Source organism: Ursus americanus, chromosome 20, assembly GCF_024610735.1.
Source record: "Ursus americanus isolate L20-20 chromosome 20, mUrsAme1.1.p, whole genome shotgun sequence".
NCBI classification, from domain to species: Eukaryota; Metazoa; Chordata; class Mammalia; order Carnivora; family Ursidae; genus Ursus; species Ursus americanus.
Genome location: NC_142146.1, coordinates 31,587,537 through 31,613,091, shown reverse-complemented (window position 1 = coordinate 31,613,091; position 25,555 = coordinate 31,587,537). Strand labels below are relative to the sequence as shown.

At 37.3% G+C, this 25,555-nt stretch overlaps 1 protein-coding gene across 7 annotated transcripts in view; it reads right to left on the bottom strand.

The window, feature by feature from the left end:
* Positions 1–25,555, bottom strand: part of CEP63 (centrosomal protein 63) — a 57,806-nt gene that overhangs the window by 18,741 nt on the left and 13,510 nt on the right. For all 7 annotated transcript variants that reach the window (XM_045791808.2, XM_087870212.1, XM_045791806.2 and 4 more), the window contains 3 exons: positions 19,768–19,863; positions 18,806–18,928; positions 14,139–14,252 (listed from right to left, as the gene is read on the bottom strand). In XM_045791808.2, the coding sequence (XP_045647764.2) occupies positions 14,139–14,252; positions 18,806–18,928; positions 19,768–19,863 (333 nt within the window). The remainder of the gene's footprint in view (positions 1–14,138; positions 14,253–18,805; positions 18,929–19,767; positions 19,864–25,555) is intronic.

The following is a 25,555-nucleotide window of genomic DNA, read 5'->3' as shown; positions in this document are numbered from 1 at the left end:
ATGGAGGGGCGCCTGGGTGGCTCAGTCGTTAAGCATCTGCCTTCGCCTCAGGGCATGATTCCAGAGTCCTGGGATCGGGCCCCACATCAGGCTCCTCTGCTGAGAGCCTGATTCTTCCTCTCCCACTCCCCCCGCCTGTGTTCCCTCTCTCGCTGGCTGTCTCTCTGTCAAATAAATAAAGTCTTTAAAAATAAATAAATAAATAAATAAAGTTTATATGGAAAGGCTCGAATGAGCCAACACAATATTGAAGAAGAAAAAAGTTAGAGGACTGATGCTACCTGACTTCAAGATTTACTATAAAGCAATGATTATCAAAACAGCATAATACTGGTGAAAGAAAAGACAAATAGTTTAATAGAACAGAACAGAGAGCCCAGAAATGGACCCCCATAAATAGAGTCAACTGATCTTTGACAAAGGAGCAAAGGCAACACAATGGAACAAAGACAGTCTCTTCAACAAATGGTCCTGGAACAACTGGACGTCCACAAGCAAAATAAATCTAGACAAAGACCTTCTGCCCTTCATAAAAATTAACTCAAAATGGATCACAGACCTAAATGTAAAATGCAAAACTATAAACTTCCTAGGAGATAGCATAGAAGAAAACTTAGATAACCGTGGGTATAGGAATGCCTTTTTAGGGGCACCTGGGTGGCTCAGTCGTTAAGCATCTGCCTTCGGGTCAGGGCGTGATCCCAGGGTTTTGGGATCGAGCCCCACATCGGGCTCCCTGCTCCGCTGGGAGCCTGCTTCTTCCTCTCCCACTCCCCCTACTTGTGTTCCCTCTCTCACTGGCTGTCTCTCTCTGTCAAATAAATAAATAAAATCTTAAAAAGAAAAAAAAAAGAATTCCTTTTTAGATAAAACACCAAAGACATGAGCCCTGAAAGAAATACCTGATAAGCTGAACTTGATTAAAATTAAAAACTTCCACTCTTTGAAAGATAATATCAAAAGACAAGCCAGGGGCTGGGAGAAAATAGTTGCAAAAGACGGACCTGATAAAGGACCGCTATACAAAATGTAATAAGAATTCTTAAAATCCAGGAATAAGGAAATAACTCCATTAAAAAATGGGCTAAAGACCTGAAAAGCCATCTCACTAAAAAAGATGGCAAATAAACATATGAAAAGATGATCTACATCATATGTCATCAGGGAAATGCAAATTAATACAATAATTACACGTCTATTGGAATGACCAAAATCTGGAACAGTGATGACACCAAATGCTGGTGAGGATACGGAGCAACAGGAACTCTCATACATCGCTGGTATGAATACAAAATGTTACAGACATTCTGGAAGACAATGTGGTGTTCTAAGATTTAATATATTCTTACCATACGATCCAGCAATTACGCTTCTTGCCATTTACCCAAAGGAGTTGAAAACATTATGTTCTCACAAAAACCTGTACATGTATGTTCACAGCAGTTTTATTCATAACTGCCAAAACTTGAAAGCAACCAAGATGTCCTTCACTAAGTGAGTGGATAAATAAACTGGGGTACATCCAAACAATGGAATATCATTCAGTGCTAAAAACATGAGCTATCAAGACATGAAAAGACATGAAGGAACTTTAAATGCACATTAATAAGGGGAAAAAGCCCGACTGAAATGACTATATACTGTATGATTCCAACTATATGACATTCTGGAAAAGGCAAAACTATAGAGATAATAAAAATATCAGTGATTATGAGGATGCAGGGCAGGAGAGAGATGAAAAGGCTGAGCACAGAGGAATTTTATGGCAGTGAAAATACTCGGTATGCTATTACAATGATGCGTATATGTCATTATACATTTGTACAAACCCATACAGACCATACAATACCAAGAGTAAACCCTAAAGTAAACTAATATGTGTCAATGTAGGTTCATCCCTAGCAACAAATGTAGCATTCTGGTGAGTGATGTTGAGAAGGGGGAGGCCATGCACGTATGGGAGCACACAGGAAATCTCTGTACCTCCCTCTCAATGTTGTTGCAAACAGAAAACTGCTCTTAAAAAATGAAATCTTAAAAATGTATACAATAAATAGCTTGAGAAGAAGGGGTAAGACAGAATTGAGAAAGTGAAGGGATTCCTCAGGAGAAGAGACGCTGCCCACCTACCACAAGAACAGCTGCATTATTCTAGCCACTAGTGCAGAAGTTTAACTGCATCTGAGTCATCACATAGGAAAACTGGATTTCTCTCCTCTCTACAACACAGGAAACATAGGAACTATAATGCGTTATTTTATTTCTTATGGAAGCTCATAAATTAGGGTTTTTTCTTAATCACTAAACTTCCTAAATTTCCAAGTCAAATTTTCCTGTCTCCCCACCCTAGAACATGTTGCATGTAGTTAATTATTCTGTATTTCCAGATACATTAAAAACATGCAAATTCAGATGATTCAGATTGACCAAAAGATGTTTAAATTTGGGATGGAGGGAATTGGAGAATTTTGCTCCTTTCGGGAAAAGGTCCTTGGAGTAGAGGAAAGATTGGTTCTGTCATCAATATTTAGACACCCTCTGAGTTAAAAAACTTAACCAAATATAGTTTGGTTATAAAATATAGTACATCTCATATTAGTTTCTTTCAATGATTTATCTACTGAGGTACATATGAATATAACCGGTTAGTGACTGTCTCACAGACCTACAGTATAAAGTTCCAGCAGACTTAGATAATTCCTAAGCTGTGTATTCCAGCTATCCTGTTTTTCAGTTCCCAACTTTCTAGTGTTCACAAGTTTTAATCCTGTATCCAGAGAGGTACTTCATCTAAATACTGAAGATAGACATGAATCATCTGTGTAAGTAAAACTTGCCTTATTGTAAATATTTTTAAAAGGTAAAGTATCCAATTTTATTTTCAGAGATTTAAATGGAAATGTCTCTGGGAAATCAGTCTGCCATGGATGGAGTAAAGATTTTACTGTGTACTGTATAGGAGCCAAACCCTATACAACGGTCACATAAAGTAGATGCTCAATAATGCCCATAAGCCAGAGGAATGCTGGAAGGAGAAAGGCAAAGAAACAGACGAATAGTGTTTGTATAAATTACAGATCAAGATTCTGGTGTAAAGAACCAAAAACTTTCTACCAGATTCCAATAATAGTCTGGAAAAAAGCTACCAAATAGGTTTAGATCCGCAAGAATAACTGCCAAGCACGCAACTACCTCCAAACTTTAAAAATACAATATACACGTTTTTCCCCCAAGGGAAACTCTATTTATACAGAACTTCATACAGAAAAAATAGTTGACGAGACTGGGTGAGGGTGAGGAGGAAAGGGCTGGAGCCCAACTTGCTGAAACTTCCCAACCCCACCTTAAAATGCACAGCACCCCTGGGCCTTGGAGGAACAGAGCTAGAAAGCCTCTGCCCAAAAGGACACTCAAGATTAAAGACAATACATATTTGCAAAACACTAGCATTATGTTTTTTGGTGGCTCAGTCGGTTGAGCATCTGCCTTCAGGTCAGGTCATGATCTCAGGGTTCTGGGATCGAGCCCCACATCCAGCTCCCTGCTCGGCGGGCAGCCTGCTTCTCACTCTCCCTCTGCACCTAACCCCGTTCTTGCTATCTCTCTCTTTCTCTCTCAAATAAATAAAATCTTTAAAAACCAAAAACACTGCAATAGCTATTTAATACTACTTAGTTCAAATCTGCAATCTTAAAGTAGACTCAATGTTGAGGTTATAGTTTAACTAAGTTCAAATTTAACCAGTGAGTCTAGATTGGACACTTAAAAACTAACCTACTTCTTAGTTGTGAAGAATTAAGAACATAGCCTTTTATTGACCTACTCTTTCAGTCAGATACAAATACAGTGTTTAAGCACAGGCAGAAGTACATAATCATTCAAGTACAAATTCTGAGTTTTCATTGACTAGAATTAATACACTTAGCCGGTGCAATCCGATAGGGCAGTCACTAGTGACGTGTGGCCACTGGGCACCTGAACTGCGGCTGGTCTGCACGGAGATGTACACAAACTCTAAAATACACCCTGGATTTCAAGGGCTCAGTTAAAAAAAAAAATGTAAGTGCTGTAGTGATATTTTTAGTATACTGAGTTAAATATATGACTTTTACCTCTTTCTTTTTACTTCTTAAATGTGACGACTAGAAAATTTTAAGTTACATATAACTCTTTTATTTCTATTAAACAAAAAAACTACACTAGAATATCTCAAGAATGCTTCTTCCAAGACTAACAGTCAAAAACAATCATTTTCACTACTTATAAAGTAAGGATTATTTCTCTTACATCTCTGGCATTAGAGATATCTTGAGGCTAATATATTTTTGAACCTCCCCCCCTTCTTTTTTTTTTTTGCAATAACCACTGCCATTAATTTTTTGAACTCGAAACCAGAACATCCTCTTGTTTTTTCTTAGGTTTTAAAAATTTTATTTTTTAAAAGTTAACGTGTACATAAGAGGAAACTGAAAAACACAAGAAGCAAAGAACAAAGTCATCCATAATCACAAGCACTTTATAGTTTGACTTCTAGGTCCCATGTGTGTATCTATACAAATAAGCATTTTAATGTAATTAAGATCACACACAGTTATGTATCATGCTTTTTTACACACCACGAATATTTACCATTTCAAAGTCCTCAAACTATGAGTATTTTGGTAACCAAGAATACACTACACCAACTCCATCTGAAAGGAAAAAAATGTAATCCTGCCTTTCTTGGCGACAAAATTTCATAAAAGACAAAAATGGCAACAGGCCTCTAGATAAAGATATTGGCAGTTACAATTATAATACTGCATTCCCTTAATGTTCAATTAAAACTGAGACAAAAAGTAACAGAGTACACAACGTATAACGGTTCTAAAAGAATTCATTATCCAATTTATACTATTCAAATATTAGCAAAGAGGTATGTTTCCATTGAAGCACTTAAACTATTCCAAAGAGACGCACACACATTAACGGTCATCATTAAAATGTAAATATGAACACATCCACATCCACCTCTCCCTCTATACTTCCTTCTGCCCCCTGCAGAACTTCCTCTTATTAATCTAACATGCGACATTCTAACTGTTCTGTTGGAATGGGTGGAATTATCTCAACAACACAACTCACAGCAGAGGTATTAAAAGCAAAGAAATAGTTAAAAAGGCAATTTATGTCAGGGAGATGGGAATAAAAGCCGAGGGGGGCAGTGGAAGTATGACAGTAGGGAAAGGGCTGGGGACTGGGGTTGCGGTCAAATCCTTCTCTAGTTTTACAGTCTGTAATCCTGGTGCTTCAAGGGAATGGCTTTCCCAGATAGCAAAATTCCTCAGAACAATGTGATATGAAGCAACAAGGGCTTTTTGTTTTCCAAGGGATCCCAGAATGAAGCTATGACCGTGGCAGGATCCGTCTCTATCAACGTCCCCAACAGTGTCAACTCCAAATGTGTCAGTGCGGGCCATAGCCTTGCAGCATTTCCACCAGGTGGCAGCTTGAAGAGCTCATTAACAGACTGGCTCCCAATAACATCCTCTTACAACTGCGTGTCTATGTCACCATAAACTTCAAACAGTAGGTCTGAGTCAATTCAATTAACTCCAATAATTCTACCAAGACAACAGATTAACATTTGAGTTAGGATCATCTTTTCTTCATAGGTTGTAACATGAAAAGGATGCTTTAAAAATATTATATTTATACTTATAAATATATACATAATTGAAAAGTGGATTTAAAACTAACTTGAATGATATCATATAGCTCATCCAGATATTTCAAAAGGAAAACATATATTTAATGCAACTTCTACTTTTTTCACATAACATTTATCAGCAAAATATTTTATACTCTGTGCTGGCTTAATATTTTAATTTTTTTAATGTTTTAATGTTCTCTAAGAATTCCCTTAATATCTCCTTTCAACAGTGTGGAGGTCCCTTAAAAAGTTAAAAATTGAGCTACCCTATGATCCAGCCATTGCACTACTGGGTATTTACCCCAAAGATACAGACGTAGTGAAGAGAAGGGCCATATGCACCCCAATGTTCATAGCAGCAATGTCCACAATAGCTAAATTGTGGAAGGAGCCGAGATGCCCTTCAACAGATGACTGGATTAAGAAGTTGTGGTCCATATATACGATGGAATATTACTCAGCTATCAGAAAGAACGAGTTCTCAACATTTGCTACAACATGGACGGCACTGGAGGTGATAATGCTAAGTGAAATAAGTCAAGCAGAGAAAGACAACTATCATATGATTTCTCTCATCTATGGAACATAAGAACTAGGATGATCGGTAGGGGAAGAAAGGGATAAAGAAAGGGGGGGTAATCAGAAGGGGGAATGAAACATGAGAGACTATGGACTATGAGAAACAAACTGAGGACTTCAGAGGGGAGGGGGGTGGGGGAATGGGATAGACCGGTGATGGGTAGTAAGGAGGGCACGTATTGCATGGTGCACTGGGTGTTATACACAACTAATGAATCATCGAGCCTTACATCGGAAACCGGGGATGTACTGTATGGTGACTAACATAATATAATAAAAAATCATTAAAAAAAAAATATATCTCCTTTCAACTCTTGTATGTGGGCAAGAGGGAAAGTGGCAGGTGATTCCTTGCCTTCTAAGTAGAAATAACCTTATGTTTTAGTGACTAAACCAATCCTTTTCTATGCGTCTATAACCATCATTCTACCATTGTATCTAATAATGTCACGTTGTTTAACTGTACTTCTTAATACAACTCATTTTAATATTTGACAGAACATCACTCTCACTCTTCTAGAAAATGCTGCTTAGTACCATTCATTTATTCTTCCATAAAAATTTTAGAATCGCTCTGTCAAGTTCTCAAAATCTAACAGTCAATAAATTATGTGGATAACCATTTAGGAAAAAAACAAACTTAGCCTATCAAATACCTTATAATAATAATTTCCAGATCATATATATAAAAAAGAAATTATAAAGCATAAGAAATCTTGGCTTAGGTAAAGCTTTATAGTATGACACCAAAGACAGAAACCCTACAGAAAAAAATTAATAGAATTAGGCAATTCTAAATAATTGTTTATAAAACAACTGTATTTCCATTAAAACTAGTAGGCAAAAATTAAGGTAAACTAGGAAACACACAGAATTGCAACAAAACAGCAAAGGGTTAATAATATAGTTAATGTAGGAAGAGCTATTACAAAATAGTAAAATATAAATATCCTAAAAGAAAAACGAGCAAAGGACACAAACAATTTACAAAAAACGGAAATGTCTGCAAGTAGATGAAAAAATGCACAACCTAATTCATAATTAAAGAAATGCACATTAAAACAAATAATCAGACACCATATTTTTCACCTATCAGATTGGCAAAGATAAGCCTAAAAGTAGGGGAAATTAAAAAAAATAATAGTGCCCAATATTGGGAAAGTGTGAGGAAATGGACAATCCCAAATACTGCTGGTGAAAGTCTGGATCAACATAACTTTGGAGAGTACTTTGCCAATATATTTAAAAAATTGTTAAGAATGTACAACTACACTGGTACAGCAATTTCACTTCTAGGGCCACTTCCTAAGATTATAAATGGACATATGCTCCTAGATGTTTATATAAAGACATTCACCCATGCACTATTTACAAGAGTAAAAAAGTAAAAAACTAAATGTTATACGATAAAGGAGTCATTCCGTAAATTATGGTACATTTAATAGTAGACTGGATTTCAATGCAATCATTATGACTACACATTTGTTGATTTGTCATATTTAAAAAGGAAAATTTTAAGGATGAAAATCAAATAAAATATTGTATTATAAAGTTCTTAGTGTACCTAAATAATAAGAAAAATATTAAATGGCATAAAGAGAGAAATTGACAGTAATATATTAAATAGTAGGGGAATTTAACACCCTACTTACTTCAATGGAAGAGATCATCCAGACAGAAAATCAATAAGGAAACACTGGCCTTAAATGACACATTAGACCAGATGGAGTTAACAAATATAAACAAAACATGTCACCCCAAAACTGCAAAATATATACTCTTCTCAAGTGCACATGGAACATTCTCCAGGACAGATCACATGTTAGGTCACAAAACAAACCACAATTAGTCCAGTAAGACTGAAATCATATCAAGTATCTTTTCTGACGACAACAATATGAAAAGAGAAACTGATTACAATTTCTGAAGAAAACTGGAGTTACAGTTTTCAGAAGAAAACTGGGGAAAACACAAACACATGGAGACTAAACAACATGCTCTAAACAACTAACAGGTCAACAAAAAAATCAAAAAGAAAAAAAAATACCTTGAGACAAATGAAAATGGAAACACAATGCAGGAAAAGTAGTTCTAAGAAGGAAGTTCATAAAGATAGAGCCCTACAACAAGAAACAAGAAAAATCTCAAATGAACAATCTAACTTTACACATACAGGAAATAGGAAAAGAAGAACAAAGTCTAAAGTTAGTAGAAGGAAGAAATAATAAAGGTCAGAGGAAATAAATGAAATAAGAGACTTAAAAAATAGAAAAGATCAATGAAACTACAAACTGGTCCTTTGAAAAGATAAACAAAAATGATAAATCTCCAGCCAGATTGATAAGAAAAAAAAAGAGAGAAGAAACTAATAAATAAAAGAAGAGAAGTTACAACTGACACTACAGAAATACAAAGGACTATAAAAGGCCACCACAAACAATTACATGCCAATGAATTGGAAAACCTTTAGAATGGATAAATTCCTAGAAACACAAAACCTTCCAAGATTAAATCACACAGAAATAGAAAATCTGAATCAACCAATTACAAGTAAATAAACTGAATCAGTAATTTTAAAACTCCCAAAATTGCAAAAGTCCAAAACCAGACAGCTTTACAGGTGAATTCTACAAAACATTTAAAGAAGAGTTAGTACTGGGGCACCTGGGTGGCTCAGTCAGTTAAGCATCTGACTTTGGCTCAGGTCGTGATCCCAGGGTCCTGTGATCAAGCCCCAAGTCAGGCTCTGCACGCAGCAAGGAGTCTGCTTGTCCTTTCCCATCTCCCTCTGCCCCGCCCCCTGCTCCTGCTCTCTCTCAAATAAATAAAATCTTTTAAAAGGGGGGGGGGCATGCCTGGGTAGCTCAGTCAGTTAAGCATCTGCCTTCAGCTCAGGTCATGATTCCAGGTCCTGGGATCGAGCCCTGCGTCAGGCTCCCTGCTCAGTGGAGAGCCTGCTTCTCCCTCTTCCTCTGCCTACCACTCTGCCTACGTGTGCTCTCTGTCAAATAAATAAATAAAATCTTTAAAAAAAAAGAGTTAGTACCTATCCTTCTCCAATTATTCTAAAATACTGAAGAGTAAGGAAAGCTTCCAAACTCACGAGGCCAGCATTACCCTAATATCAAAACCAAAGACACCACAAAAAAAGAAAATTATAAGCTAATATCCCTGATGAACAGAGATATAAAATATCTCCAACAGAATATTAGCAAACTGAATTCAACAATACATTAAAACGATCATGTGCCATGATGAAGTAGGATTTATTCCAGGAATATAAGGATGGTTCAATATCTGCAAATCAATCAATGTAATATACCACAAAATGAAAGATAAAAATCATATGATCACCTCCATACTTGCAGAAAAAGCATCTGATAATTCATCATCCTTTATGATAAAAATTCTTAACAAAGTGTATATAGAGGGAACATACCTCAACATAATAAAGGCTATAAATGACAAATCCACAGCTAACTCCATAATCGACAAGCTGAAAGCTTATCCTCAAGATAAGGAATAAGACAAGGATAACCATTCTCACCACTTTTATTCAACATAGTATTGGAAATCCTGGCCACAGCAATTAGGAAAGAGAAAGAAATAAAAGGGCATTACTATTGGAAAGGAAAAAGTAAAACCATCAAAGTTTGCAGATGGCATGATACTACATATAGAAAGCCCTAAAGACCACAGAAAAAACTGTTAGAACTAATAAATGAATTCAGTAAAGCTGCAGGATACAAAATTAACATACTAATAACATATTAGTGTATTTCTGTACACTAATAATGAGCTATCAGAAAATTGCAATTACAAAATAATTGCAATTACATTTGCATCAAAAAGAATAAAACACCTAGGAATAAATTTAACGAAGGAGGTGAAAGATTTGTCCACTGAAAACCATAAGACATTGATGAAAGAAATTGAAGACAACACAAATAAATAGAAAGATATTCCATGTTCATGAACTGGAAGAATAGTTAAAATGCCTATACTACCCCAAAGCAATCTACAAATTCAGTGCAATCCCCATCAAAATATCAATTGCATTTTCCATAGAACTATAACAAAGAATCCTAATGTTTGTATGGAACTACAAAAGATCCCAAGTAGCCAAAGCAATACTGAGAAAGAACAAAGCTGGAGGTATCGTTGCCCCCTAATTTCAAACTATATCACAAAGCTATAGTAATTAACACAGCATGGTACTGGTATGAAAAGACACATACATTAATAGACTGGAATAGAGACCAGAAATAAGCCCACACTTAATATCATCAATTAATCTATAACAAAGGAGGCAAGAATAAACAATGGGGAAAAACAGTCTCTTCAATAAATGCTGGGAAAACCAGACAGCTACAGGCAAAATAAAATAGCATAATATTACGTCACTATCTTACACTACATACAAAATTCAAAATGGATTAAAGACTTGAACGTAAGAACTGAAACCATAAGACTAGAAAAAAACATAGGCAGCAAGCTCTTTGACATCAGTCATAGCAATATTTTTTTGGACCAGTATCCTGTGGCAAGGCAACAAAAGCTAAAATAAACAAATGGAATTACATCAAACTAAAAAGGTTTTGCATGATAAAAGAAATTATAAACAAAATAAAAGGGCAATCTACTGAATGGGAAAAGATACTTGCAAGTCATACAGCTGATAGGGGGTTAAAATCCAAAACATATAAAGAACTTACACAACTTAGTATCAAAAAAAACCAAACCTGATTTAAAAATGGGCAGAAGACATGAACAGACATTTTTCCAAAGACATACAGATGGCCAACAGATACATGAAAAGATGCTCAGCGTCACTCATCATCAAGGAAATGCAAATCAGAACCACAATGACATATCACCTCACACCTGTCAAAATGGACAGTATCAAAAAGACAAAAGAGTGAAAGTGTTGCTAAGGATGTGGAGAAAAGGGAGATCTTACGCAATGTTGGTGGGATTGTAAATTGGTGCAGCCACTATAGAAAACAGTCTGGAGGATCCTCAAGAAATGAAAAATAGAACTACCATGTGATGCAATAATCCCACTTCTGGGTATTTATCTGAAGAAAACAAAAATACCAACTCAAAGAGATATCCACACACCTATTTTCACTGCCTCACTACTTAAAATAGCCAAGATATGGAAACGACCCAAGTGTCCCTTAATAGATAAATGGATAAAGAAGATGTGGGGTATGGGTGCTGGTGTGTATTTATATTCTATTATAATGGAATACTACTCTGTCATAAAAAAATGAATGAAATCTTGCCACTTGTGACAGCATGGATAGACCTAGAAGGCATTATACCTAGTGAAATAGGTCAGACAGAGAAAGACAAATACTGTATGATTTCACTTATACATGGAATCTAAAAACCGAACATACATATTCCCCCAACACACAACAGTGTTTTCCTAGTAAATGTACATGACTGCCACATACACTGCATAGAAGCATAGAAAGAGTTGGAAGAAATTTACACCAAAATGTTAATCATGATAAATCTCTAAACTATGGAATTACAGGCGATTTTATTTAATTCTTGTCTCACTGACATTTTCTCATTTTTCTAAAATGAACATGTATTCTGTAACAGCTGACGAAAAGAACTTCAGCAAACATAGGACTCAAAGATTGAGAAGTTATTGTGAACTCCACTTGCAGATGTTAAAAAATATATAAGAAAAAAGTTTATATCAAGTTTTTAAAAACTGGGGGGAAGTGTGGATGTTGATCTCCATTTATCCAACCTCCCAGATTTTCTCCCTTGACCAAGGGATTCTCCCTTGGAATCCACGTCAACCTTGACTGGATTCCAATTTGAACATCCAACTGTAAAAAGGCATAATTTCAGACAACTGAGGAAGTCCGAATAGACTGAATATCAAATTATGTTAATAAAGTATTTATTCTGTTAACGTAATACTGGTATATTATAATTTTTAAAAGTCCTTATCTGTTGGGAAACATGACAATTTCTGTGATTTGCTTTGTAATAGTCCAGCCAGAGGTAAAAAGTGGGGAAGGATGAAACAAGACTCGCAAAATGAGCTGTTGTTCAATTGGTAGTCTTAGCTTTGCAAGCAGAACAAGTTCTAGAGCTCTGTTCCACAACAACACGCAGAGTTAACACTACTATACTATACGCTTTAAAATTACCAAGATGGTACATTTTAATGTGCTTTCTACCACAATAAAAAAAAAAAAAAAGACTAGCAAAATGATGGTAACTATTAATGCTGGGTAACAGCTATCCAGAAATTTATTTAAAAGGTTTTTTTCAAAAAATGATGATCATACAGCACTGCCACATACCGAATCACGGGCAGATTTAATTTTGTTTAATTTGCTAAGGGGGAAAGAGAAATATATTATCAGTAATATTTTTTGAGTTAAACAGGGAGAGTAGTTTTAAACAAACTATCAGGAGAATAATTCAAATACCCTTAGTAGGGAAAACAAATGTTGGCTTTTTAAAGGCTTCTTATTCTGGCTTAGCTGAATTATGGTAAATAAAAATCTCACTTTTACTAACAATGAAGTTTAATTATGCAGAGTAATCACAATAGTAATTTGAAAAAATGATTTGCAATCAATAATAAGCACACTCCACAGATGAGTAATTTGAGAACTAAAAAGTAGGACTTGATTTTCTTTTCTTTCCAATCTGAAGGCTATAATTAGAATATAACAGTATCTTATAGCTATTTATGTTTGCATAGTGCTTTAGCATTCAGGTCAAAAAAACTGTGGTCTAGACATCCAGGATTTTATTGGTCCACTCTGACTGCATAGCTTGCTGCAGCCTAGTAAATAATTTTCTTCCTCGAGGTTGCTCTGGGCCCCTCCTGCCATCCCGAGTGGAGTCACTCACATCACAGCCATTCACGTACTTTATCAGCCAGCTGATATTTCAGGGGAATGATTACAAGCCAAAACATTACTGAGACTTAAAGCAGCAAATAATGCAGATTTTTTTTTTAATTTTTTAAAGCTTCCCTTCAGCTCTTTAACTTATCCAGTAATTCCTTCATTCTATAAAACTGAGATCACTACTAACCCTGACAGAGTATCATGATATTAAACAGACAACATAGAACCACATATTCTAGATAACTGCAATCTAGAAGAAGCACTGAGACTGTGTCTAGCATACAACAGATGGTCACAAATATTTATTCCCTTCTGTGTTCATTGCCTTTTATGTTCTTGGTTTTTAATTGAAAAAGCAGAGTTTGTTCTAAGAAGAAATTAGATAGCTATTTTTTGGTTCTGCTTAAGTCACTAGTTCTTCATTTAAAAAAAGATTTTTACTAGAGTTCTAGAAAGAGTTTCTGTTGCCACAAAGATACTGCTTTCAGTTAGTCGGCACATCAGTGCAGTGTGAATCTCTCGGTGCTGTAGGCAAACAGGCAGCGGGCTGAAGCTCCCTGGCGGAGGCTTCTCGGCCACGGTACCCCAGTTACCAGAAACGGAGCAAGACGTGGAAGCGGAGCCAAGGCAAAAGCCAGAAATAGCCAGACTAGGAAGCCAGAGACCCAAAGAAATGGAAAGGGAGACAGAGAAAGAACCGAGGTAGAAAGAGAGAGAAGGGGAGGGACAGAAGGGAAGAAGAAGGTAAAACCAAGACCAGGAGAGGGACATGAGTGTGAGCGTGGAGTGAGCAGGAGAATAAGACAGGGCAAGAGAGAGCACGAGGGAGGAACGAGCAAGAGAAAGGGCGTGCGGCACGAAGACATGCGTGACATGAGTGTGGATGAGAGTGAGCAGACGCGGACTACGTTAAGCTAGTGCCAATGCCATCAAGACTTCTGGCCTCTCATTATTTTTAAATGGCTTAAACCTACCTGAATTATCTCTGATTGTTCAGCCAAAGCCTTCCTCTGTGCCTCCAGAGAAGACACCTGTTGCTGATAAATCAAGCGTTGCTTCTCCCAGTCCAGTGATTTCTGACGAAATTCCTGAAGAGGCAATTAAGGTACTTAACTTGTGCTTCCCCTTGCTGTCTCCGCTTCCCGGGTTCACTTTTACTTTAATTTTTTCTCCTCCTCCCTGGGTACACACGCACCTTTCTTCCCAGCAGGAGCCCCATTACTCACTTAGCTGATAGAACTGTAGAGCAATACTAAATTCCTGACATACTGTGCCTCTGGATATCTGTCTTTCTAAATTTAACACCCTAATGGTGAAGAGTATGAAACACACATGCTAAATCCTAGGTTTGTGGTGATTTTCATAGATTTGCTGCCACCTAAAGGTTGTCATCATTTTTAGTGATTTTTCAGAAAACTGATCTTAAGAGAACTAAAATCTCAAAATATGATTATGGGGAAATCCCACTACCCAAATTTTTGATATCCAAACCCAGAAATTGAACAGAACAAATCAGTTTTCAGGTAAGTCCCTGGGTAGCCAATTCTTACTTCTAGTATCTGAAGGTCAGGAACAAAATAGATTCAGATAATGTAACACCCTTTAGTATCCACATTTTTACTATCTCAACAGAAGAACTGCAAGGACTTGAATAACAAGGGGATATCTGTACTAAATTCTAACAGATATTTGCAACCCAAAGCTAAACAGTCAAAATTAATGATGGACTTCCAGTTGATAAGAAAATGGGCCCAATATTTATGAAAATGGGGCAAATCAAAGGGATTTCTATCACTGTCCTCCAGGACCCTCAACTCCAGCAGTCTCAAGCTAGTTTGGGATAATCACCGTTCACCAGCTTTCTGATAGTCACGCACTCATTCGCTCTCCTGTATGTGCCAGGAACTGTTCTAAGTGGTGGGGCTACAACAGTTAACAAAACAAAAAGTGAAGCCCAACTCAACTGGCAAAAGGCAACACATTCACTGTATAATACATTAGACGATCATACCTGTTTTGGAGAAAACGGAGCGCGGAGTGCTCAGAGTTGGGGGTTGCAATTTTAAAAAGGGATGGCATTTAAGTAAACCCCCAGGGCGGTGGGGATAAAGTTATACTACCCTGGGAAGGGAAAGGCAAGTACAAAGGCTCGAAGTGGAAGCCTCCTGGTAAGTTTAAGGGTAAGCAAGGAGGCTGGTGTGGCTCCAATGGAGTAAAGGGAAAAGCAGATAAAGAAAGGTCAGTTAACAAGGAGCGAGACTATGTACGTGATCAGGATAACTTCAGCTTTTAAGAGAAGGTACTGGAAGGTTTTTGTAAAGGAGAAGACATGCTCTGACTTACAACAGAATCATTCTGGCTGCTGTGTGGAGAAAAGAGAAGTCGAGGGTCACTTTAAGGCTTTCAGCTTAAAAAGCTGAGGAATGGAGTTGCCATTAAACAGGAATGGTATTGGGAGACGGGGAAGAGGAAACCAGGAAGTTTATTTTTGACATGTCAAATTTGACATAGCTTTAGACATCAAGGTGGAGCTGTGAAACAGCTGAAACAGGCAGCTGGAAATTGTTCTGTAGCAAAAAGGACAAGTCAAGACTAGTATATAAATGTGGGAATTATCAACATATATACAGTGCTAAAACCTATGAGACTGAATGATATCACTCAGGGAGTGAGCACAGATACGAAAAAGAAGAGGTCCAATGATACTTCCCCCCAGGGTATTCCAATGTTAAGAGGTTGGGGAGCAAAAGAGGTTGAGAAGGAGTAGCTAACAAGGTAGGGGAAAGCCCAGGAAAGCGTGGTTGTTCTCTAAGTCAAATCAAGAAAGTGTTTTAAGGTGGAACTCATTGGTGACCTCCACGTAAATAGCTTCCATAGAGAGACGGGGCAAAAGCCTACTGAGTAGATGCCAAGAAAAATGGACAAAAAGGAACTGGAGACAGGTACAGATGCCTCAAGTAGTTTAGTCATAAAATGAAGGGAAAAAATGAGGCAGCATCCAGAGGAAGCGAGAGGTCAAGAGAGGATATTTAAGAGGGGAGAAATCTGGATGGTGGTGGAAAACATCCAATAGGGAGGAAGCGAGGAAGCAGAAAAGAGAAGAATGGCTGGAGCCATGTCTTGGGGACAGTCCGGGGAGATTATGGAGTCAGTTCTACCAGCAGGAAGGCGGAGTATATGGACACAGATGCAAATAGGTGGGCAGACAGTGTTGGAAGTTTGTGAAAATTCTTTTCTTATTGCTTCCATTTTCTCAATGAAATGGAAAGCAAGATCATCACCCAACAGTGAGAATGTGGGAAAACGTGTTGAAAGTTTGAGAAAGGAGAAAGTATAAAATAGTCATTATGGAAAGTAGCAGAATGAGGGGAAATGTAGTATGATTCTGGGAAGCATTAGGAACTCTTTGAGGTAAGTGCCCATGAATTTAAAATGAGGCCAATCAGCATGGCTACGTTTTTCTCCAGCCATATTCTGCCAAACATGGCAAGTAGAGAGTGGGCAGAAATCTAGATATAACTAGAGTTATGGTTTTGCTAAGCAAATATGATGAAGGAAGAGAGGGACACAGGAGCTGAAGGGGAATATAAGGAATGTAACCATGGAATTTAAGCTGTGTAAGGACTGACACGTGAGGACACGAGGTAGCTATCCAGCAGTGAAAAGGTGGCAGAATTCAATCACTTGGGGATGGGGTCAAGAGATTACTGACCGTCAAGGATTATTGAGACTACAGGGAATGAGCTGAAAAGAGAAGGATGGCAGTCAAAGAATGAGATGACTAAAAATGTGATTCCAGGAAGGCTGTAAGTTTGGTAATGATGACATCCAAGGAATGGCAGTGGGAATGGGTGGATGAGACAAGGAGGAGATCAAGATGTCCATGGAGGGGGATGCCTGGGTGGCTCAGTCAGTTAGGCATCTGCCTTCGGCTCAGGTCATGATCCCAGGGTCCTGGGACTGAGTCCCGCATTGGGCTCCTTGTCTGCTTTCCACTCCCTTGCTTGTGCTCTCTCTCCCTCTCTGACAAATACACAAATAAAATCTTTAAAAAAGAAAAAAAAGAAAAGAAAAAAGATGTTTATGGAGGAAAGCACACCAAGGAATTCAAAGACCAGAGTATTATAAGCATCATCCCTGTGGATACTGAAACCCTCAAGAGTTATGACAAGTGTAACACTGGAGAGAGTGACAATGCCCTGGGAACTGGAACCTTTGGGCCAGGAAGTAACCCAGGGATCAGAAGATGGCTACTTTGGTCGTATGTATACGTTGGGGGTACAGGCTGATGACATAAAAATCAAAGATGGGGTTTTGAGGTAGATATAAAAGAGAATGGTAATGAGGGACAAGAGGAAGATGAGGGGTTTGCAGAAAACAACCCAGGTATCACTGAAGATGGCTAAGAGGAAGCAGTATCTGCATAGCCCTCTGAGTCTAAGGTCTTCAAATGTATAAAAACATTAAGATGTAAAAGAACATTAAACAAAGAAATTATAATTCTAAGTAGTAATAATGGCATTTTTGTGGGTGAAAGGTCACTCTGACAAATTGTAAGCAATCCTAGAGAGATGTTGAACAATGTTTCTCAAATTACAATCAGCTAGGGGCAGTGGATAAAGTGCAGAATCCTAGGTCCCATGTCATACTATTGGAGCAGAATCTCTGACAGCCTAAAAAGGACCTTGGGGATTCTTGGGTGCACTGGAGAACCAAGGGCATGGACAGAGGAGGGGAGTGGCAGATGCAAGGTGCAAGGGAAAAGAGTGACAGGCCTGTGCTGTTGCTTCAGCTACCTTTGGCAGTGCTAACTCGCCACCTCCCTTAAGTCATTTGGGAATCAACATATACATTAACTACAGAGTTACTCAGCCTTAATAAAAAAAAAAAAAAAAAAGTCAGCGGTGCCTGGGTGCCTCAGTCAGTGAAGCGTCTGCCTTCGGCTCAGGTCATGATCCTGGAGTCGAGCCCCACATCGGGCTCCCTGCTCAGCGGGGAGCCTGCTTCTCCCTCTCCCTCTGCCTGCTGCTCCCCCTGCTTGTTCTCTCTCTTGTGTCAAATAAATAAATAAAACCTTAAAAAAAAAAAAGTCAGCAAAGGGGGTAAATGGCTTACTACATCTAAATGGGAACTGAGGATAAACAATCTGATATGCACAGGACTCTGCACAAAAAGCCTTGTACTTTCAACATTTACTAAACCCCAACTCTATTAGGTGATAAATAAGACAAGGACACTACCCATGGAGGACTGCTAGGAACTGGTGGTCAATATTTCTCAATATTGGCACTTTGGGTATAATAATTCTTCCTGTATGGAATGGCCCTGGGCATGTTTAGTGTCCCTAGTTCCTGTCCCCTCAACACCAGTTTCACTCCCAGTCATTTGAACAACCAAAGCAACATCCCCATACATTTCCAAATGCCCTCAAAGGGTGGTACTGCCGTACTGAGAACTACTGATAGCTAGTAACCCCATCAACCCCAGGAGAGCAGGTGATGCCAGGACGCACCTCTGAAATAGCTCCATAGCAGTCCTGGAGATGGCAGAAAATCGGTTTCAGAACTAGTACTATTAGAAACAGCACCTTCCTACAGGAAGGCTGACAACCACTATGAAGAAATTATTACTATGAACATACCTCTATTTTTCCAGTTAACCTCTCAATTTCAGACCGATCTTCCCTGTGATTTTTGGCATTTCCTCTGAAGTCCCTTATATGCTTTTTCTGTAGTTTTTCATAGCTTCTCTTCAGTCTGCCTAACTGTAGACACAGTTATTTCTAGACTTAAAATTTAAGAATTTGTAAACAGTGGTGGTGGAACAAATTGGTATCATGAAAGCAAGAACAGTGCTAAACAGTACTACTGAAAATAGACTGAGCGTGTTAGATTTGCAAATTAAATACAAAACATCAGACCTGCATATAAAAAATAAACACAAGAAGAGAAAGATATTGCATGGAAGAAAAAAACTGAGAGAAAAATATTCTTTAAACAAAACTTTAATTTCTATTACAACAGCCTTGCACTTAAGGACCCCATAAACCACACCCATGATAAAAGCAGCAAATAAAAATTCCTCTCCTCTGTGGTTCTTGAGGCATTCTCGTGTGGAACACTGATATCCAGTAAGCAGGAGAAGAGTATTGTGGAATTAAATAAAAATAAAAGCAGTTTTTTTCCCCAATCTGAAAAATAATATGAAGTTGCTAGAATTTTCTTACTTTTCTTATTTATCCCAAAATGCTTCTGAATACATTGGATTCTCCATTATTTAAAATCTAGTAACTGATTTAACTCAAAAATTAGAATATTTAATATAGGTTCCTGGTATCAATATTTCACAGTATTATACAAAAACAGCTTTATTTCTTTCAGGTACTCAACTGAGAAACACATTTTAGAATCCCTGTTTAGACGGTATCAAACATAATTCGACAAGACTTTGCCTGGATTTAAAGAACAGAGAAATGGATTTCTACACCATACCTCCCATGGATTATATACCTCCCACTTTAACAAGTACCAACAGGCACATTAACAAAATTCTAATGGTTAAAGAGACAGAACTATGCAACACATAATAGAATTAAAATCTCACTTCTTCATGTAGTTTCTTTAACTCCTGCTTATAGTCCATGGCCATTTCTTGTTTGACTTTTTCATGTTCTTCTACCTGTTGACGCAACATTACAACCTAGAAGCAAAAAGGTGATAGTATTTTTCATTATTGGCATTGAAACAATATCCCTGAAACATAAAAATAGGAAATAACCTTTGTGCTTATCCATAAAAACACGTTCTCATCTGTATATGGTAATACCCCCACTTCTTAGAAAGTCAAACATCTAGTTATTTAATAATCCATAACACTGCCAGAAAGTGGAAAACACTGCCTTTCTAAAATTTCTAGGTTTAGATGAAAACTTACTCTGTTTGATTTATTCTCCCCAATATTTTTTATTTAAAAAAATCCTTAAAAAATTAAAATATACCAAGTTATAACAATCTTGGAAACTAAGAATGTTGAACAAAAATCAGAGAGGCTTCAAGAAAAAAATTATGTAAATCAAAGTACAGAATAGTAACGTCAGATGGAAAGACAGGAGGAGACTTGAAACTGCTTTACGATTTACCTCACTTCAGAGAAATCAGTTTCACCAACCAGAGTAAGGATATTATCCTAACCCATTTTTCAATGGCTTGATACCAGCCACAGTTGGTTCATGACCAGCCCTCACCTCCATCAATATCCATCAGTTTCTCTCTACGTCTCTCCATCACTGGTTAGAATTTCATCTATTGGGGCGCCTGGGTGGCACAGCGGTTAAAGCGTCTGCCTTCGGCTCAGGGCGTGATCCCGGCGTTACGGGATCGAGCCCCACATCAAGCCCCACATCGGGCTCCTCCGCTATGAGCCTGTTTCTTCCTCTCCCACTCCCCCTGCTTGCGTTCCCTCTCTCGCTGGCTGTCTCTATCTCTGTCAAATAAATAAATAAAATCTTTAAAAAAAAAAAGAATTTCATCTATTAATAAGTGAGGATGGAGAGGGAGAATGGGGAACACTAGGTAACGATCACAATATAGAATGGCAATTTCAAAAACAAAACAAATGAGAAACAGATCTTAAAACTTCTCATCACTCACCTATATTTTGCAATCTAAAAAACAAAACAAACAACACAAAACACAGAAACGGATTCATAAATACAGAGAACTAGTAGTTGCCAGAAGTGAGGAAGGCAGGGGGATGGGCAAAATAGATGAAGGGAATTAAGAGATACAAACTTTCAGTTATAAAATAAATAACTCTCAAGGATAAAAAGTACAACACAGAGAATACAGTCAATAATACTATAATAACTTTGTACGGTGACAGATGGTAACTACACTTATGCTAAGCATTCTGTAATGTATATAAATATCAAATCACTACGTTGTATACCTGAAACTAATATAAAATTATATGTATTAATTTAAAATAAAATAAAAACATCGATCACCACATACCTTAGCACATATGTTCTAATAAGCAATATCAATAAAGGAGAAAATAAAAGCATCTAAATCTTTGAGGCAATAAAAGTTCTCATCATACACACGAAAATTTTGTAAGTACAAATGGTGACAGATGGTAACTAGACTTATTGCGGCGATCACTTCACAATACATACAAATGCTGAATCATTACATTGTACACCTAAAACTAATATAATGTTTTATCTCAATTAAAAAAAACGGAAACAAAATTCTTGTAAGAACAACTCAATTTTGCTGTATCTTTATAAACACCAAATAATTGAGTTTAATTATTTTTACCCAGTGGGACAATTTTCATCTTTTAATTAGGCCACTGTATGCAACTGCATTTAATGGACCTACAAGGTTCCCCCCATTATCTGAAAGTAGAGTGTTCCTATGAAACCTTTTGCAAGTCAAAATGGCTACAGCAAAGAAGCAATGATCATTTCATAAAAGTAAAAATCCTCTTCAGATTTCTTTCAGCTAGCAAAAACAGGTACTGATACAAGTCTTTCATAAAAGCAAAGTGGTGTAAGGGGAACTTTCAGATAGCAGAGGACACCTCCATCTGGATTTAAATCTCTCACCTTATTAAGTGCAATATGTACTTAATAAGCTCTTTAATCCATTCTTCTTGCCTTTCTTGCCTTCTTTGGAAATAACTTATCATTTCATTTTTCTATCTTTATTAGCTTGTAAAATATATAGTCTACTAATATATCAATATATACTTTTAATAGTTCTCTTGAGATTAAAACATGGGTTTGCAGCTTAACAAATCCAATGTTAATTAGTTGTTTTACCAATTCCCAGGCAACCCAAGGACTACAGAAAGACTTTAATTCCATTTATCCCGCAACCAGACTTAAATTAAATGCCATTATAATCCTACATATATCTTAAACTGAAAAGGCCACTGTTGTTATATACAGTCAATATTCACTTAGTTTTACCCAGAAATTTACTGTTGCTTTTCATTTCTTCCTTTATCTCTTGAGCTTCCAACTGAGATCACCTTCCCTGTGCCTGAAGAATATTTAGTATTTCTTTGGTGTGGGCCTGTCAATGACAAATTCTCTCAATTTTTATTGATCTGAAAATGTCTTTGTTTCATCTTTACTCTGGGCGTAGATTTTTGGCTTGGCAGGGAGGAAAAAGTCACTTCCTCGTAAGGATCATTCTATTGTGTTCTGGCTTTCACTGTTTTAGCAGACAAGTCAGCTGTTTGGAGCTGTTTGTAGATAATCTGTCTTTTTTTCTTGTTAAATAATCTTTTTTTTCCCTTGATTGTTTTTCAGACTTCCTCTTTGTTTTTAGTTTTCAACCTAGGTAAATATTTCTTTTTATTTGTCTTGCTTGAGATTCTCAGACTCCTTAAATACATGGCCTTCTTCACTTCTGGCAAAATCTTTGTTCATTTATCTTCAAAAATTGCTTCTGCCCATTTGCACTTTTTTCTCCTTCAGGGATTCCAAAAACACTCATATTAAACCTTCTCACTGCATTTTCTTTCTCTTATCTTTCCTCTATATTTTCCATCATTTGTCCATGCTTTCTTCTAAACAATTTCTTCTGACCTATCTTCAAGTTCACTGATTATCTCTTAATCTTTAAGGCCTTAATTTCAGTTACTTACTTTTCAATATTATAATTTCCATTCATCTCACTTTTTTTATGGTTTTCCACTCTTTCTTGATGTGCTCAATCTTATCTTTTATCTCCTGACCACAGTGATCATAACTACTACAAAGTCGGAGCATGGTTAGTCCAATATCTAGATTTGCCATGGGACTATTTCTATCTTCTGTTGCTTCTGCCTTTTTGCATTTTTGTTGCTCGTCTTTCTGTATCAGGGGTTACTTTCTGAGAGGTAGCAAGCATTGTATTTGCAAAATTATTTGAAGAAATAATTTAAGCCCCAAAACAGTGTTTCTTTTCCCTCTTTGGAGAAAATTTAAGCTTGTTTTTTCTATGTTCCTGGAAGCCTTAGCACTTTGGAGATGCTTGGGGACAGTGGCACTCTAAGATCACCTTAAACCGATTTCAGAAATTTAAATGTCTGTGGCTGAGTGGCAATTTCAAGAAGGCCTGGTTCTATATCCAGCCTATCCTTCTTCCTATGGTGCTGCCTTTCGGGGTCCCAGTCCAAAGTGAGGAGGGTTTCAGAGCTACCTTGGACACCAGATCTTTTATTCTCTTAGCACCTTGAAATTATCAAAACCCCCATTTAGTCTCTATCCTCTGAGCTACCTTCTCTAGTTTCAGCTAATAACTGCCCCAAGCCCTGGGCTCATCCCTCAGCCTCTAGCCAGCAGAGATCCTGGCCTGGTAAATTCTTCACTAGCTTGTTTAGCATTCTACTTCAAGCAGATTTTTTTTTTAAGATTTTATTTATTTATTTGACAGAGAGCACAAGCAGGGGGAGCGGCATGCAGAGGCAGAGGGAGAAGCAGCCTCCCTGCCAAGCAAGGAGCCCAATGCAGGACTTGATCCCAGGACCCTGGGATCATGACCTAAGCCAAAGGCAGCTGCTTAACCAACTAAGCCACCCAGGCGCCCCCCCCCCTCTTTTTTTTAATTTAGCTTACCTAGTTGGTCTCAGTGGGTGGGCTAGTCCAAAATAACTAGTCTGTCCTTACCAGATGTTAAAGTCTGAAAGATTCATATTTAACTAAAAACATCCTGAGTAAAATTTACTTTGAAAGCAGAATTCTACAGCCAATCAAACTTTCAATCAGATGTAAGAAGAGAATAATAGTATTTTATACATATAAGATCTCAAAAGTATGTTCTACTAAAAATGGAGAAATAAAGATGACAAAATACAAAGAGATAAAAGGGAGAAAAGCAGAGAAAACTCCAGAATAATGGTGAAGGGAGTTGTCAAAATGACAGCTATCCTGCTAACCTACAGAACAGCTTATCCTTATCTGAGGACAGCAAGCTCCACAAAAGAGAAAAAAATAAAGAAAAAGGAAAAGAAGATGAAATGGATAGATTACCTGATATATCTGAAGATACAGAGAAGACTTATACTTGTGTCGGAGTTTGGGAAGAATCAGTGGCAGGTACATTTTTAAAAAGCAAGTGAAAATGAGATAATTATTAATTCCCAGGAAAACAAAAAATTGTATAAGAAATAAGTTTATCGTTACACTATCTGACTCAGATGTGAATAATATTTACCATCCTAATGATGTCAATACTAAATATTGATCTAACCAAAGATTAAGATCTATAATCCTGGCAGGATAAGGGGATGGAAATTGTATGTAAAAGAGCAAAACTCTTCTCTCTCATAGTAACAAGTCATTAGATAAATAGCTAAAACTGAAAACAGTATTGAATGCTACTTAGAAACATGGGGAAAATACCAAAAGAAAGAATTAAAGGCAACGAAATGACTGCTTCAAAGAAGCCAGAATCCCAGCTTCAGAGGGGTGGGCAGGTGATTACTGTTTTTCTTACCAGCCTTATAGAACCATTTTTCTTTTTACTTACTACACATGGCAAGCATAAATATTAAATGTGAAGATAAGATTGCTTAATTTTATTTCTGTACCAAGGTCTGGTTCATAATGACCACTCACCAATATTGAAATTTCTTAAAGAAAAAAGGAGAAAAGAAGAGGTTAAATGCTGAGAGTGAGGAATGGCATTGGGCAGAGAAATGGGAGCCAAGGTTTGAAACTGTCAGTATGGATGACAGAAGAAAGAGCTGAAATAACAGATAGTTTGAGATACTATTGAGTTTTCAAAGAGCTTTCTTAAAGAGTAACTCACTCTTCACAACAACCCTGGGACACAGGCATTATAACCCAATTTTACACATGATGAAACAAGCTCAGAGAGGTTAGACTATTTGTTCAAGGCCAACCACCTGAAAAGAGGCAGAGCCAGGACTCCAAATTCCTTAGTCATTTCATCAGGTCAACCTGCTCTGCATGGCATTAGAAATTAACACCAGCAGAAACGGCCACTAAAACCAACCCAATCCCAACGACGTAATCAGAAAACAGCTAAAGCATTCGCTTACAAAATGAATTGCTTATGCTAGTACTCCTGCAAGCATGACCTGCACACAGCTTGGAGCTGGTCACTACAGCAATCCAGCACAAGATAAGGAGCTTAAGGCAGAATGTGAAGAAATGACATCACCAAACACACTGTTTACTGCAGCTGACATTTTTTATGTAGCAAAACCTTCTATGAAGTGAAGGATTCAATATGGTGATTTACATTCTGGTGAAAGCTTTCCATCTCACCATGGACTGTCATTTGAGTAGCAGTGGTTCATACCACAGACCTGCTTCTAGGCCTGTAACTTTCAAACAATAAGAATGACAAAAACTTAAAGCTCTATTTTC